At 36.5% G+C, this 18,127-nt stretch overlaps 1 protein-coding gene across 1 annotated transcript; it reads right to left on the reverse strand.

The window, feature by feature from the left end:
• Window positions 1-11,793: 11,793 nt before the first annotated feature.
• Window positions 11,794-12,741, reverse strand: LOC140524078 (olfactory receptor 6K3-like). Its single transcript, XM_072638581.1, has one exon. It carries the CDS (start codon window positions 12,739-12,741, stop codon window positions 11,794-11,796), a length of 948 nt encoding a protein of 315 aa, XP_072494682.1.
• Between the last annotated feature and the right edge of the window lie 5,386 nt (window positions 12,742-18,127).

Below are 18,127 nucleotides of genomic sequence, written 5' to 3' on the forward strand. Positions count from 1 at the left end.
CACACTAGGAAGGGAGGAGAGTGTAGCCAAAGCAGGGGTAGAAGCCTTGTAAAATACTGACATGTGAAGGGATCAAATTCATGGTAAGTATGAAGAATTGGTTTAGAATGAATAAGGTATAAGAAGACATGATAGAAGGTTATGACCACGTAAAGGAACTCCTGCAACTGTAACACTTGTGAGTTACAGCAAGATCAAGTGCGTGAACTTCTTTGTATGTAGATAAATTAGAGCAGGAAAGTGGGTCTTGGGAACTGCGTAGACTGAGGAACTGGGAGGTTAGAATGTTTCAGGCAATTTCATCATATGTCAGACAAGAGCTAGAGTGGAAAAGATGAATGAACCAGCCACTAAATTCACTGAAAAAGGAAAGAAAATTTCCTCGCGGCTGGTGATGACAGTCACAAGGTCCAGTATGAGAGATAACTTTGGATAGAGTGAACCTCAAAGTAGGAAAGGAGAGGAGCCTGAATGATAGTGATAGCAAGAGTCTGAAAAGGGTAATGGGGAGAAAGGAGTATTCTGACTCCTCCTCCATGACCAGTGTATCAGCAGATGTGAATAAAAATGCAACCAGTAGTGGAAAGAATAAGGTGTGCAGTGTCTTCAGAGGGAAATCGGGTCTCTTTAAGCACCAGAAGACAAAAGAAACAGGAGAGAAGGAGATCTAGAAAGAAAGGAACTTTTTAAATTATGGAATGAGTGTTCTGTAATTCCAGAGGGCACAGTTAAAGGAGTAGATACTGCTGGAGTAGGACACTGGAGTAATATATCTGACAACTGAGGTTAAGGGCAGAAAAAGAAGTAGGGAGAAGTGACAGGGCTAGGTTACATTCCTGAAAAAGCCTGGTCTGACTCGGGGGACTCTACCCAGCCCTAGTCTACTGGCCAAATTGCTTCTGATTCTCCCACCTTTACTCTTCATCCACATGCTCTTCACCATGCTTTCACTTTCTGTTTTCTGAATTTATTTGCAGGAATATATCTTTTTTATAATGCTGTCTCATCCCTACCTGCTTTCATCTATTTTGGTTTTTAGAACATTTTTTATTATAAACTTAACAAACATGAATATTTCCATATACAAGAGAAAGAGGATTCAATATGAAATTGTGAATATCTGTAACACACAACTTGTTTTTAAGTATAGATTAAATTTAATACAGTAGAATTAATATGCCCATGCTTTTGTGTTTCTCTTCTGAGCTTCCATATGTGATCGTTTAAAAAATTTTTCTTAGTAATTTTAGGCCTTTAACCTTTTCTTTCTTTTCTAACTATTTTTTACATCACAAATACCTCTTACCTCATTCCTCAACTCTCCCTGTTCTAAACAAAACCTTCCATTGCCACAAATAAGCTTATTCAGTCAAAACAAATCCACATGTTTGTCATGTCTAAAGATGTATGCCCAGGAAGGGAGGAGAGTATAGCCCTAGCAGGGGTGGAAGCCTTGTAAAATGCCGAAATGTGAAGGGATTGAATTCATCATGAGGATGAAGAATTGGTTTAGAATGAAAAAAGGCACAGGAAGAAATGATAGAAGGTTATGATCAAGTAAATGAACTTAAGAGCTTCTTATCATGCAACTGGAATACTTGTGAGTTATGGCAAGATATTACCTAGCTTTAAATCCCTGAGTCGGCATGGCCTCAGATAAACTGAGACCTGGGAAAGAACTTAGCTTAAAAAAGTCAAGGTGTTCCACTGCATCTGAGAGTCATCTCTAGTTGTTTTAGCCTATGTCTTGCCACTGGACTCAAATTACCCTGGAGGAGAGAGTGACGCTGATGACTTTGTGTAGTCCTGCCTGCCTCACTTAAATCCAATTCACTTGCAAGTCAAGATATCACCCTCCTGAAGCCATTGATCCTCTTTGAGAACAAAGGACAAACAATAGCCAACCTAACTTGAAGTATGGAGAGATATTTCTTTCATCATCTCTTCTAGCATGGAGCCTAGACTACCATTGGAATATAGATAGCAGTCATAAATCTCTTTTATACCCTCCAGTACTATCTTGAACTTCTCAAATGAAGAATATGCACCACTTTTTTTTTTTTTTACAATTGAGAGCAGTGTCCCTTTAAGAAACACAAGGAACTTTTGCCAGCACAAGCAGATCTATTATGAAAGAGCACTGTAAGAGACATCGTGCTAAGAAGATAAAAATGTGCCATTCATTGAGAGCCTTCCTCCTGAATTGACCTCTATTTAGTTGCCTTCTGACAGTCATTTTGATGTTTCTTGTCTTGGCTGAGTTCCTAGATTTGTTAGATTTACATGGTTCCCATGTAAATGTCCTGATCTACACCTGGATTTCCTCTAGTGCCTATCTCCCTTGTTGTGACAACTCAGTTCACTGACTCCTCTCAGTGACCTTATATATAATGCTTTGTCTACAGATTTTCAATCCTATTGCATCCCCACCAGCAGTCAGATTATATGGAAGGAAATCTCTTCTCATTCACAGCTCTTTTCTTGACTAAACTTGACCAGAACACACACACACAAACAATAACACAACCTCACAAAACATTCCATACCACTCTTCAATAACTGATTATTTACACTCTGTGATCCTATGATTCTTTATTGAGCCAAAATCTAACTCTTTTATCTTTCATTCATTAGTCAAAGTTCTTCCCATAGAGCAACAGGGAATAAGTCATATCTAATCCCTCTTCTTCATGATAAGCTTTCATGGCTTCCAAACACAGTGATCATCGTAGGATCCTTCCCACAAAATGTTTTCTCTTTTTCAGACTACTAGTTCTTTCACTTATTTCTAATATAATATCCTTTCCAGACCCTTCACTTACCTTCCTGGTTGCCCAAAGTCACTCTAGTTTGTCAACCTCAAACTTGAAATGTGGCACAGAGAATGGAACTGATTATTTTGGTGTGGTCCAAACAGCCCAAAGTGAAAAGTTGTTTGTTTTAAAACTTCCCTTGTTTTAACTGCTACATTTTCACTCCACTCATATTGAGATATTTTTAATCACATGAATCATTGCTTAGCTTCTTCTCCCCCAACCTGAGCTTATGCAATTGATTTTTTTAAAATCTAAGTTCAGCTGTTTATATTTGTGTCTATTCATGTTTACTTTAAAAGCACATCTACATCCATCCCTATTAAAATTAATCTTAGGAAGATTAAATTTGATAGGGCTAAATGTGAATTAACTACTAGAATGAACAGCGATAGGAATAAAAAAAATTGAATTCACTGCTTTTTCCTGCTGTTTCTGATTTTGTCATGCAGTCTTTTGACTGAGTCCAAGTTTTACAGAACAAATCCTTTTATTAAGGGGATTTATTCTGTGAAGTTTGGATTCAGTCAAAGGACTACACTTGAGACCTAGAGGGCCACATGTGACCTCAAAGCCAAAGGATCCCCACCCCTCTACAACTAGTCCAATAACACTGTCTTAATCTGGGCCATGTGAGCAGATGTTGGGTTTGAATCGCTGGACACAGGAAAGGACTTGCATGGGAGACTTCTGATTGCAGAGCGAATCGAAGTTTATTGGAAGTATATACTAGAACATGTCAATCAGTTGCCACCTGCCTCAGTAGATGCAACCACAGCATTCAACCTAGCAAACAGCATCCTAGAAAACAGACCCCTGATTAAAGATAGAATGATAGGCTCCTTAGATGGATAACTAAGAATGACTGGTAGTTGGAACACCACCCTCCAAGCTCTGAATGGTTCAAACAGAGGAGATCCCCTATACCTTAGGTTAGTAGGGAGGAGGAGGATGGTAGATACTAGATGTCCCATATATTGACAGACCTGATTGTCATGTCAGTGGGTTTTGTCTACTTATTTTTCTCTGCTATTAGAGAATGATTCTACTAGAGATAAGATGCAACATACATAAAAGTGTATATGCAAAGTGACTACCATGCAAAAAACAAACACATAAGGCATCAATAAAATTACATATATATCCATGTTAATGTATTCACCTATATAAATGTGTGTAACATGCTCAGGGGATGTTTTTCCAGTCTCTACTTGCATGGTGGGCAAGTTTACAAAGGTACTATGTAGTAAATGGAGAAGGGGGCTAAGAAACTTGCCTAACTTCCTAATGGCCATTACTTCTATGAAGTCTGTCACCATTAATTTCAACCATCATTTAACTGATCTGATTCTGAAATAGTTGAAGACCTGGGTTGACTTTCTATTTTAACCATAGCCCTACAGGAAATGGGTGATTCTCTTCAAATGATTAAAGATGATGAAGATGATGATGGTGATGGTGACGATGACTATGATAACAATGGTGGTGATGATGATGATAAGCATTTATGTGGCACCTACTGTGTGCCGGGCCTTATGTTAAGCAGTTTACAAATATTATTTCATTTGATGCTATCACCTTGAGATACAGGTGTTTTTATTATCCCCATTATACAGGAGAGGAAACTAAGGCAGACAGAGATTGTCTTACCCAGGGTCAAAAAGCAGCAAAATTTGGACTTAGGTGTTCCTGACTCTAGGCCTCACTGGCCTAGCTGCCTCACAAGACATTTGCTGTGTGGCATTATCTTCTTTTCTCCAATTGCCCAAAGCCCTTATATTGCTTTCAGATTGATAAGTTTTATTCCTGCTTAGTTTAGTTTTGATTCAATGATTAATTCAGTCAAGATGTCTGAATATTCTGTAATTATATTTTATGTGAGGGTAAAAATCTCCATTTTTACATAAAGGTTTCCTGTAAGGTTCTGCCCTTTGTTCTGTATCTTTCTTAGATTGTATTTGTTTTAACAAAATCTTTGTGTAGAATAGACACAAAGCTATTAATCACCAAATAGGCAGAACTAAAGATAAAGGGCAAACAAGCAAAAAAAAAAAAAAAAAGGTGTGGGGGGGAGCTCCCTGTCCCCTTCCAAGCCTGATCAAAACTCCATCAACTTTGTTTCTACTTCCTTCCCTTTTTCTTCTCCTTTATTTCTTTTTTCTCCTTAAAAATATGTATATTAAATATATCTGCAGTTCTGGATCTGCCAATTTTGTTTTTATTGCATTTGTGTATTGGCTAATTAGATAGGCATTTTCTCTGTAATCTGAGGAATCTAGGTTAAAACATAGGAGGAAACCACTAGGTTTATCTTTGACAATTGTTTGGTTAAATTATCAGGTACAATTTGGAGCGTTACCATGTGAAGAACACTGTACTAGGCCTAGTGCAAGATATAACGTAGAGATAACATTAGGTTCGTATCTTTATAGAACTTGCATTCTGAGTGGATGATAAAAAACATATACAAATAACTATAACGTATTATTATATGCTAAGTACAACAGAGGGCCAAAATAAAGTGTATGTAAGGTTATTTCCTTCAAATGGTAAACCCATTCATTTGACAGTAACAAGAACAATAGCTAACTATTTTTAATAATATTTTATTTTTTCCCTAATTACATATCGACAATTTTTAGCATTTGCTTTTTATAAGATTTTGAGTTCCAAATTTTTCTCCACTCCTCCTTTCCCCCCTATTCCTAAAATGGTAGACAAGTTAATGCAGATTTTACATGTGCTATCATGTAAATCATATTTCCATATTAATCACAGTTGTGAAAGAAGAAATAGATCAAAAGGCAAAAAAAGTCACAAAAAAAGAATAAAGTGAGTGAAAAAAGTATGTTTTGATCTTCATTCAGAGTTCATCAGTTTTTTTGTTTGTTTTTGTAATCTGGATGAGGATAGCATTTTTCTTCATGAGTTCTTTGTGTTTGTCTTGGATTATTGTGTTGCTGAGAAGAGTTGAGTTATTCATGGTTGATCATCACACAATGTTGCTGATATTGTGTGTGATGTTTTCCTAGTTCTACTCATTTCACTTTGCATCAGTTGATACAAGTCTTTCCAGGTTTTCCTGAAGTTTGCCTGTTCATCATTTCTTACTGCACAATAGTATTTGATTACATTCATATACCACACCTTGTTTAGTCATTTCTCAACAGATAGGAATCCCGTAAATTTACAATATTTTGCCACCATGAAAAAGGTTGCCATAAATATTTTTGCCCATGTAAGTTATTTTCCCTTTTTTATGATTTCTTTGGAATACAGACCTAGTACTGGTATTGCTGGATCAAAGAATATGCACAGTTTGGTTGCCCTTTGGGCATCATTCCACATTGCTCTCTAGAACAGTTGGATCAGTTCACAACTCCACCAACAGTGTGTTAGTGTCTCAGTTTTCCCATGTGCTCTCTAACATTTATCATTTTCCTTTTGTGTCATCTTAACCAATCTGATAGGTATGAGGTGATACCACAGAGTTGTTTAAATTCACATTTCTCTAGTGAAAAGTGATTTACAGCACTTTTTCATATGCCTATAGATAGCTTTGATTTCTTCTTCTGAAAATTGTCTTTCTATATTCTTTGACCATTTGTCAGTTGAGGAATGATTTGCATTCTTATAAATCTTATAAATACAGTTCCCTGTATATTTGAGATATGAGGCATTCAAAGACACTTGCTATAAAGATTATTTCCCGGCTTTCTTTTTTCCTTCTAATCTTCATTGCTTTGGTTTTGTTTGTGCAAAGGCTTTTTTTGTAAATTTATATAATCAAAATTATCTATTTTGCATTTCATAATGTTCTCTATCTCTTTTCATCATGAACCTGTAACTCACTTAATTTCTCCTTTAAGAATTTGAAAGCTATACCACTTGGCACATGTGTGTTTAGTATTGATATTACTTCATTTTCCATGGTACTTTTTGGCAAGATGTAGTTTCCTTCCTTATCTCTTTCAGTTTGGTATCTTTTTGCTTTTGCTTTGAGATCAGGATTGCTATCCCTGTTTTTTTACTGTTGTTGTTTCACTTCAGATGAAGTATACTATATTCTGCTTCAGCCTTTTACCTTTACTCTTTGTGTGTCCCTCTGCTTCAAATGTGTTTCTTGTAAAGAACATATTGTAGGATTCTGGCTTTTGACTGACAGCTATTTGCTTCTGTTTTATGAGAATTCATCTCATTCACATTCACAGTTATGATTACTGTCTATTTTCCTCCATCCTATTTTTCCTCCTTGATAATATCTTGCCTTTGTCTACTACCTCCCTTGGTCTGCCTTTTCTTCTGTCACCTCTTTTACACAATCTCTTCCCTTCCTACTTTTCTGTTGGTAAGATAGATTTCTATATTCAACTGAATGTGTGTATTATTCCCTCTTTGAGTCAATTCTGATGAGAATAAGGTTCAAGTGATATCCATCACACACCCTCCCATCTTTCCCTCCACTGTAATAGACTTTCTATGTCTCTTCATGTGAAATAATATTCCCTATTCTATCTCTCCCTTCCTTCTGGATCCAGTGTACTACTTTTTCTCATCCTTTAATTATTTTTATGTGATTCCCTCCTATTCCCCTTATACTCTCTATGTATATTCTTGCTAATTATACTATTAGTGCTATAATTTTTAAGAATTACTAGTATCATCTTACTCTATAGGGGTATAAATATTTCAGCTCCATTGAATCCCTTGGTTTTTTTTTCCTTTTTTACCCCTCATAGGCTTCTCTTGGGTCTTGATATTGGAGGTCATATTTTTTTTCATTTCTGATATTATCCTTATGAAAGCTTGAAATCCTTCTATTCTATTGAATGACCATTTTTTGACTTGAAGTATTATGCCTAATTTTGCCAGATTCACAGTTTGTGGTTGTAGTCCTGGCTCCTTTGCCTTCTTGAATACCATGTTCCATGATCTCCAATCCTTTAACATTGCAAGTATCCAGTGTAGTAGTGATTGTGACTCCTTAATATTTGAATTCTTTCTTTCTGACCACTTACAGACTTTTTTCTTGACTTGGTGGTCCTGTAATCTGATTATTACGTTCCTTGGAATTTTTATTTTGGAATCTCTTTCCTGAAGTGATTAGTGGACTCTTTGAATGTCTATTTTGCCCTCTGGTTCCAGGATATCAAAGCAGTTTTCCTTGATAGTTTTTTGAAAGATACTATCTATGTCCTCCTTTGATTATGACTTTTAAGTAGTCTAATTATTCTGATATTGTCTCTCCTGGATCTTTTTTCCAGGTTTGTTGTTTTTGTCCAATGAGGTATTTTACATTTTCTTCTATTTTTTCATCATTTTGAATTTATTTGATTGGTTCTTGATATATCATAGGGTCATTAACTTCCACTCTCTGAATTCTAACTTATAAGTTAATTTCCTCAGTTAACTTTTGCACTTCTTTTTCCATTTGACCAATTGTACTTCTTAAAGAGTTGTTCACTTCAGTAGATTTTTGTATCTCTTTTTTCATTTGGCCACTTCTACTTTTTAGTCAGTTGTTTTCTCTTTCCAAACTATTGACTCTTTTTTCTTAATTCTCTTGTATCACTCTCATTTCTTCTAATTTTTCTTTTACCTCTTTCTTTGTACTGTGAAAACCTTACCAGACACCTCTGTCTTGTGGAGTAACTATAGGCACTGCAGACATAGTATCTAGAAGGAAATGAACACCCTCTGGAGTACAATGAACTCCAGAGACTATGGGTTACCAAAACTGACTCCAGGTTCATTCAAATTGGTTTTTTCATAATGTCACGACTAAGACACTGTTGCACAAGCAATATGTTACCATTTTACATGTAAGACTGACACATATGCTCCAGAATATGTGGCGCGTGCATGGGGCAGAATCAGCAAAGTGAGCTGGGTAGGTCCCTGAGAAGAGTTAGGGAACCTGAATTCTTATCATGACCTCAACCAGAACTCATTAGGAAAATCCTCATGTTGGCAAGAAGATTCTGGGAATATGGTGGACTAGGTCAGAAAATTTCAGGCTCTCAAGATTTCCCCCCACAAAGGACTTAAAATAGCACCTTAGGGAAAACAAAGTGTGGGTGGAGATAAATAAGAATCAGGGCACAATCCAGGTCTTCCTGGGACAATTTGAGAAGACCAGAAAGAAAATCCCAGGTTTGGTCCCTGTGAAGAGTATAAACCTTCAGGGTAGGGACCATTTTAAAAATAAGTGGCCAGCCCTGAGGTTAGTCGGTTTGAGAGGCTGCCTCTGGCCTGAGCCACAGAGATTTTTATCCCCAGGGATAGTGAAGGGAATTGGGCATTTGAGCCTGGGAAGATTGAGAGAACCTCTGCTGATAAGGAACACCAGACCCAGCTGTGTTGTGAAAAGCTGCAGGAGTGAGAAGCATCCAATACATGCCCCATGAGTACAGAAGTGGGGCAGAAAGCATCTGGCTGCAGACACTTGCAGGAGGTAAGAGGTTTGGTTTTGGTTCCCGGTAGAAGGGGAGAAGCAAAGAGTTGGACAAGAGGCACCATTTCCCATACCCCATGGCTAAAGATGATTACAAAAATTAAGCTATTACCACAAAAAATACACAAAGGAGAAAGAATCCAACCATAGAGAGCTATTATGAGAATAGCGATGACTAGAATTCATCTTCAGAGGAGAATATTGACACAAAGAAACCCTCAAAGAGTAATGTCAAATGATCACTTGCCCAAAAAGGATCCCTAGAAGATCTTTTAAAAAGAGTTTAAAAACCAAAGGACAGAGATGGAGGAAAAACTAAAAAAAAATAAAAATAAAAAAAAAATAAAAAGAATAATTCAAGAAAAACAGGAAGTCCAGAATGTTAAAGAAGAGCATGTCACCTTGAAAATTAGAATTGGGCAAAGTGAAGATAGCAAAATTATAAGACCAAGAAATAATTAGCCAAAATATGAAGAATGAAAACATAGAAGAGAAAGTAAAACATCTTATAAGAAAACCAACAGATTTGGAGAACAGATAAAGAAGATAAATTATAAAAATAATTGGCCTAACTGAAAGTTATGATCAAAAAAAGAATCTTGATACAATAACACAAGAAATAATTGAAGAAAATTGCCCTGAAGCATTAGAACAAATAGAAAAGTAGAAATAGGAAAAAAATTCGTTGATCACCACTTAAAAGAGATCCTAGGAGGAAAACTCACTCATAGGAATATCATAGTCAAATTCTGCAACCCCCAGCTCAAGAATAAAATATTAAAAGCAACCAGATTAAAACAATTTAAATATGGTGGTTCCACAATTAGACTCACACAAGACCTAGCAGCAGAGACATTAAAGAATCATAAGTCTTAGATAGAAATATATAGAAGGGCAAAAGAACTGGGGCTCTGGCCAAAAACATCATATCCTGCAAGGTTAAGTATTATCCTGAATGAAAAAAATGGACATTTGATAAACTCTCAAACTTTCAAGACTGTTAAAAAAATCCTGAACTTAATAGAAAATTTGATACACAAGAACCAAGAGAAATATAAGGTACTTATCAAAGATTAACTATAAGGAATTCATAATGACAGACTGTTTACTTTTTACTTTATGTGTGTGTGTGTGTGCATAATGTAAAATGTATGTTGAAGATTCTTATAAATAATTGGGTAGCTCATAAGTAAAAAGGGGGAAAACTTGAGTTGGATATGAATTTTAGAAGTAAAACCATTTAGGAACAGCTAAAAAGAGTAACTGCTTTATACAAATGAGGTGCAAGAAGAAGAATTGATAGAGGAATTAGATGGGGAAGGAGGGTTGGTAGTTCTAGTAACCTACTTTTATTGGGAATGGGTTTAAGATGGAACAATACATATATATTTAGACGAATATACAAGTCTTCTAAATTCAGAAGAAATACAATGGTAGGGTCATAGGGAGTGAGAGCCAACAAGGGAAGGATGTTTAGAGGGGGGAGGGAATTGGTAAAAAGGGGGTATAGAAAGGTATTTAAATTTATGGGAATGAGAGGATAGGGGAGGGATCCTTGGATGGGGGGTAGGTAAGTAAAAACGGAAAGGTAGTGGGTAGAAGTAAAGTAGAGGAGGCAGGAAGGATAGGAAACAAGAGATATGCACAAAGATAAAAAACAAAGATCAGGAGTAGATTATGTTTGGAAAAGTATATGTCTATATATATGTATGTATCTATAACTATAGAGAAACATATCTAAACTTTATTGTAGCCTTCTGAGAGTTGGAGGGAAAAGAACAGAGTGAAAAGGAGCTCAGCAGAGAACAAAAGGACTCACAAGGAAGGAAAGAAAATATGGATAATTTTCAACACAACAAATATTATTTATCATACAGGTTTTCTTAAAATGAAAATTTATTTTTACATAATTTGAATCATCCTATATTCTGCTATGCACCTGACATGCTTTTTTAAACTTCATATTTAAGTTTCAATATTTAAGTTTATGATATGTTTTTGTTTCTTTTCTCTATTCTGTATTTGCGTTCTGGCTGTTGAGTCTAAATAAATTTTAAAAAGAAAAAAATCCTTACATCCTTCTAAGACTTATTTCTCATTTGCTACATAAGAACAATCTCTACTCATCTTGTAACATTTTGTAGGGGTGTTGTGCCAATAAATGGAAAGAATTAAAGGAAAAATCTCTGAGAAATCAATATAACAAATTGATTATTATTTAGCCCAGGTGACTGCACAGGTCACAACAATGAACCACCTAGAATTTCAAAAGGATAGAAAACCTTAATTATTCTTAAATTTTAGAAGAAAATAATTTTCTTCTGCCCAGCTTCCCAATCCTTAGAATACTTCTCATTATCCCACCAACCTCCAAATCAGAGACCCAAGATTCAGACTAAAAGAAGAAAAACATTGATCAGAGAACAAGCAAACAAAACAACATGATTTCAGGGAATAACTTATAAAGGAATCTAGCTCAGTATTAGAGAAAGAGGCCCCCTTCGAACAGGTGTATAAGACTCAGAATTAACTCCCTGACATGCTGAATGCCTTTTGAGGAGAAAGGAGTTTCCTGATGGCCTCTTTCATGTCTTTATTCCTCAGACTGTAGATAATAGGATTACAAAAGGGAGCAAGAACAGCAAACATGACAGCAATGGTCCTATCCAAGAATGGTGGGAAAGTGGCTGAGAAGCGTAGATACATGAGTGATACACTGCCATAGAACATTATGAAGACAGTGAGATGAGAGGCACATGTAGAGAAAGCTTTGTGGCGGCCTTCAGCTGAGGGGATACTTAGGATCACAACAATGATCCGGATGTAGGAGAGGGTAATGATCAACACAGCAGTTAAGATGGCAATAGCATGAACCACATCCTCAACTAGAATCATGGATGTATCTGTGCAGACCAATCTCAGCACAGGAGCAAAGTCACAGAAGAGTTGATGAATCTGGTTGGAGTCACAGAAGGGCAAGGTGGAAATCCATATGATCTCAGGGAGCAGCACAAGAAAACCAAAAATGCAGGAACCTGTGATCAGCTGGCCACACAGCCTAGGTGTCATGATGGCGGGATAGCGGAGTGGGTTACAGATGGCAATGTACCTATCAATGGCCATTGTAGTCAGTAATATGCCCTCAGAATTTCCAAGAGAATGGAAAAAGTACATCTGTAGGAGGCAACCAGTGAAGGAGATGGTCTTCTGGTCGCTGATCAAGTTGGAGAGCATCTTGGGAATTGTGGCTGTGGTGTACCAGATCTCCAGGAAGGAGAAGATGCCAATGAAATTGTACATAGGGTTGTGGAGTCGGGCATCCAGATTTATAGCAATAAAAATCATGAGGTTCCCAATGACAACAAACATGTACATAAGGAGCAAAGGGATGAAAAACAAGAAGCCACCATCTTGGAACCGGGGGAACCCAGAGAAGACAAACTCAGATATTCCTGTCTGGTTTTTCCATTCCATATCCTCAGAAGGTTCACATTTTAAAGCAGAGAGAAAGAGAGAGAGAGAGACAGAGAGAGAAAGAGAGAGAGAGAGAGAGAGATGAACAAATACATTTCCAGGTTTATGATCCTGATTTTTATCTTGACAATCAAAGCTAAAATCTTCATCTCTGCTAAATGCATTTATGTAACTGCTTGTAATAATAAGACTCCAAATTTAGTTTAAAAGGCTGAGAACATTTCTTACCAAAGTAAATGTTAAATTCAGAAGTAGCAGAGGTACATGATATCTCTCCATATTCTCTTATGATGAAGGTTTTGTGAGTTATGGATGCTATCACCAGACTTAGCGTAAATGCTAATGCTGACTTGGTCACCATTAGAGGATTAGAGGTAAAGCAGCGTCTAGCAGGATTGGGGAAGAGAGCAATGTGTAAGGTCAGAGGTAAGCACTTAAAAAGGAGAAAGTCAGGAGTTGTCAGGGCAGCGTTTAGAACCTTCCAAAATAAATTAATCAAATTTACATATGATCTATAAAGACAGTAGAAATAACATACACTCTAAAGGAAGAAAGTCTCCAGAGTTTAGAACATTGGTATGAACCACATCAAATAAAATCTAATAGAGATAAGTGTAAAGTCGTATACTTGTGTTCCAAAAAGCAATTACACAATCTTGGGGGCAGATGGTATAGCAGAATGAGTGTTGTATTTTATGTCAAAAGGTCAGAGTTGAAAATATTGCTTTGCCATTTCTAACATTTACATAACCTTGTGCAAGTCAGTTAACACTGATGAGTTTCAATTTCCTTAACTACCAAATGAAGAGGTTAAATTAGATGCCCTCTAAGGTCCCTTCCAGCTCTCTTTCTGGCTTCTATGATCCTAAGTAATGGCAGAAGAGGTGTGACTAGAAAGCAATTTACAGGAAAAAAATAAAATATGGGGATTTTAGTAAACTGCAGACTCAAAAGGAGTCAATGATGTGAACTAGCAATCCCCTCTGCCAAAAAAGATAAAGAGAATTTTATAACAATAAGAGGTAAGGTGTACAGAATGAAGGCAATAACAGGCACACTGTGTTCTGACATGTTCAGACCTTAGTTGATAATCACATATTAGAAAAGACATGATAGTAGCTGTAGCAGATCCAGAAGAGGGCAACCAGGATGCCAAATGGTCTGGAGTTCTGACATATGGGGAGGAGTTGAAGGAGTTAGAGATATTAATATGGAGAAGAGAAGATTTAGTAAGAGCAGGAAGACTTTCTTTATATATTTGAAGGGTCATTATGTGGAAGTGGGAATAAGTCTGTTCTCCTTGGTCCCAAAAGGCATAAGTAGGGGCAGTGTGTAGAAGTTGAAAAGAAGCAAAGCGAAACCACATATAGGGGAAAATTTTCTGATAATTCTTGCCATATGAAAGTGAAATAGGTGGTAATAGGCTCCCCATATCACTTCCTTGAAACAAATGCTTATTGGACACTTATTGAAGATGCTGTGGAGATTATTTCTATTCAGGTATGGGTTGCACAAGATTATCTCTGAGGCATATTCCCATTAAAATATTGTGTGAAATTCAAAAAGCCTATTCCCTTGAAGATAGATTTGGGTTTGGAGGAAGGTTGAAAGGGAGGAAAGAGAAGACCTGTAATGAATCCATCAACATAATGACTTTCCTTGGTATATGTTATCTCTTTACTGATGATGTTTATTGACCTGGATTAAAAAATAATCAGACCTTGATGGGAACCTGCTTAATAAAATATTCTCTTGTAGGTGGCATAACTGATCCATGTTTGAGGTCAGGAACACCTGAGTTCAAATGTTGTTCCAGTACTTATTAACTACGTGAGCCTGGGCAAGTTGCTTTAACCTCTGTTTCCCTCAGCTTCCTTCATCTGCAAAATGAGGATATGTTGGCACCTACCTCCCATGATTGTTATGAAGATCAAATGAGATAATATTTCTAAACACTTTAGCACAGTATCTGGCACAAAACAGGCACTAAATAAATGTTATCTATTATTATTGCTATAATTATTGTCTTTATTGTCATTACTAAACATAGAAAGCACCAGACAACCATCTGTATATGTGGGGGAAAAAAAATCAAAATTATCCAAGTCCAGCAAACCAAGAAATGTGCTAGACCAGTGGTATAAAGGAAAGAATACTGGATCTAAATGTCAAAGGTTGAATTCTGTGTCTGATAATTCGTGTGTGACTTTGAGTTCAGCCTTTTCCTCCCTAAGACTCAATTTCTTCTGATGAAGTATGAGGAGGTTAGAAAAAAAAAATAACCTCTGAGTTACTCCCAGATCTATGAGCTTATGGCTTCTCAGGATTTCTCTGTGTTCCTGTTATTTTCTTTGTTTCCTAACAGTAGAATTATGGGACATTACCACTTCTCCCAATCCTTCATCTATCTACTCACATGACCTGAGCTGGTGCTTCTCAAATCCACCTACGTTTGTGTCCTTCAAAAAGGTCTCAGTTGTGTAGGTTTCTTCTCCATAGCACTGCAGGAATATTCTGTCACCCCCAACTTGGGAACCATCCTGGAAACAAAGTCTGCATTGCATCTAAGACTTACCTTTACCAGTTTGGGTGGAGTTACGCTCTTCTCACTGTATCTCTACCGCCCCATTGTCTCTTCAGCCCAACTAGTGCAGTAGTTATGAGTAGATCAACAGCTTCCTCAGAGAATACTGTGGTCAAGAAAATGTTCTCTACTGTGGTTTTCTCCCATTAGTGACTGTAATTCTGAAGGAAAACAATTTCTTTCCCCATGAGCTTTATTAAGGAAATGTTCCCCACCCTTTTTCCCCATTAGGTTTCCAGATCACAGCGAAGTTAAGACTCCAAAATAGGCGTGTAATCAGACACAAAGGAATACTTTCTGGTTTTTATTATTGAGTTATGGGTCATGAAAAAGAAATTTTAATTGAGTGGTAATAAGAGATAAAATGCTTTAGAGTCATAAGACCTGTGTTTGAATTCTGCCTTTTACTACCTGTATGACCCTGGTCAAGTTATTTAAACTCCTCAGGATTATATTTTCTCATCTCTAAAATGGGGAAAATAATGTATTACCTGAAGGATTGTTATGTAGAAATCACTTTAAGCCTCAATTGTCATCGTCACCAGTCATCATCATCATCACAACTCAACTTATATTTGGCACAGCTGGATGATGTAATAGAGAGCTTATTTATAGTCAGCAAGATCTGAGTTCAAATTTAACTTCAGACACTAGGTGTGTGATTCTGTGCAAATCACTTAACCTCTATTTGCCTCAGTTTCCTCAACTGTAAAATAGGACAAATAATTCCTACTTTACAGATTTGTTGTGAAGATCAGATGAGATATTTGTAAAACATTTAGTATAGTGTCTGGCACATAGTAGGTACTATATATGTGTTTCTTTCATACTGTATTACATACATAGCATTTAAACTGCTAAAGATTATGAGTGTAGTGTTCATACTTATTCCCACTTATCAAGAATACCTCTTTAGAACAGAGGGAAATTTTCAGTAAGTTCAAAGATCTCTCTGACTCTCAGAGAGATAGCAACCCTTTCCCATGGGTTCATCCTTTTATGGGTACTGTTACCTTTCATGTTGGGAGAGTTTTAAGTGTACCCTATACACTTAAAAGGTACAATCAAAGCTCATGGAATGCTTCCATCCAGCTCTAGGAAAAATTCTTCCCACCATCTTGATCCATTTTGTGCTCCCTAATTACTCAAGCCTCCACACATAATTAAAATAAAGTTAATTAAAACAATAAAAAACTGTTAAATCAAAAGTATCACTAATGTTCAACAACTCTCATTAATCCATTCACAAAGCCACCAGTTTTAATCATTCAATCCAAGATACTTCGTTGTGTTCCTACCAGATCCTGGAGGCTAGTGACGGGGAATGTGGATAGTGTGTGAGGGACCCATCAGCCCCTCAATAAAGGAAAAACAGTTTTTGCACAGTGTTGTAATGGCCTCACCTTGCCATTGTTTTCTGCTTTCCATGAACCTGATACAACTCTGCTCCTGGTATGACTCAGTGAACTTACTTCCTGCATTTGTTTCTGGCTAATGGTCTCCAAGAGCTTTAGATCTCTCCATCAAACATTTAACCAGGAAAAGTGGCTAAAGGGCACTTACATCCTAGTCACCATTTTTGCCTTTTCTCTCATTCACTTTTTTTTTGGTACAAGAAACTACAAATCTATTATGTACAACTTGCAATTCTTTTTAAATACATCATAAAATTATAATGTAACTTTCTTTTTTCCCTTTTTTTCTTCCTTTCCCCCAACCTTAAAATTGGCTACCATTAGTCATAAATATGTGTATGTTTGTATCTATGAGTATACATATATGTACACACACATGTACATATATGTAAAGCAATTCTATACATCTATTTCTCAGGTCTTTCTCTCGATACAGATAGCATTGCCTTTCATATGTCCTTTGTAGTTAGTTTGGGTATAGTCAAAATTACTTAGTCACTAAGAGTTGTTCTTAAAACAATATTGTTGCTGCTGTCTGTAACATTCTCTTGGTTCTTCTCATTTCGTTCTTCACTATTTTGTGGAAGTCTATCCATGTTTTTCTAAGATCATGGAGCTAATCATTCCATCATAATCATATACTACAATTTGTTCAATCATTCCCTGATTGATGGGTATCCACACAATTTCCAATTGTTTGCCATGACAAAGAAAGCTGTTATAAATATTTTAGAAGATATAGGTTCTTTTTACCTTTCCCTTAATCTTCTTGGGAAGTAGACCTAGTAATGATATTGCTAGTCAAAGGGAATAGGCATTTTAATAACTCTTTGGACATAATTTCAGATTGTTCTACAAAATGATTGGATCAGTTTACAATTCCACCAACAGTTAATTAGTGCCCCAATCTTTTCATGTATTATTATTTTTCATTCATTCTCTTTTGAAAGTACCATTTCCACGCTGACAACCTCAAAGTCACAGGCATGATCCCTTCAGATCCCCCGCTCCAGGTTTGTTTTTTTTTTCCCCATCAACTTGTACTGTTAGGAGATGACCTTCAGTCATACTCACTGCAGAGTTGTAGAATGAGAGAGAATGCTACAACAGTTTGCAAGATACGTTCTTCACAACTATTTGGTCATGCATGTTCCTATTTTTCAGATGATGAAAAAGATGCTTGAAGAGATTGCCTTTCCCTGCTCTAGCTGCTGAGTAGCAGAATCAAAACTTTAATAATTATAACTATCAAATAATAACTGAAAGCTGAGTAAAAAAGGGTAATAAAGTATAATAAAGTTTAAAAAAAGACTAGCTTTAGCTTTGAATTCAGAAGACTTGAATTCAAATTTGGGCTCTGCTACTTACTACCTGTGTGACCTCAAGG

The sequence above is a fragment of the Notamacropus eugenii genome, chromosome 2, assembly GCF_028372415.1.
Source record: "Notamacropus eugenii isolate mMacEug1 chromosome 2, mMacEug1.pri_v2, whole genome shotgun sequence".
Classification (NCBI taxonomy): Eukaryota; Metazoa; Chordata; class Mammalia; order Diprotodontia; family Macropodidae; genus Notamacropus; species Notamacropus eugenii.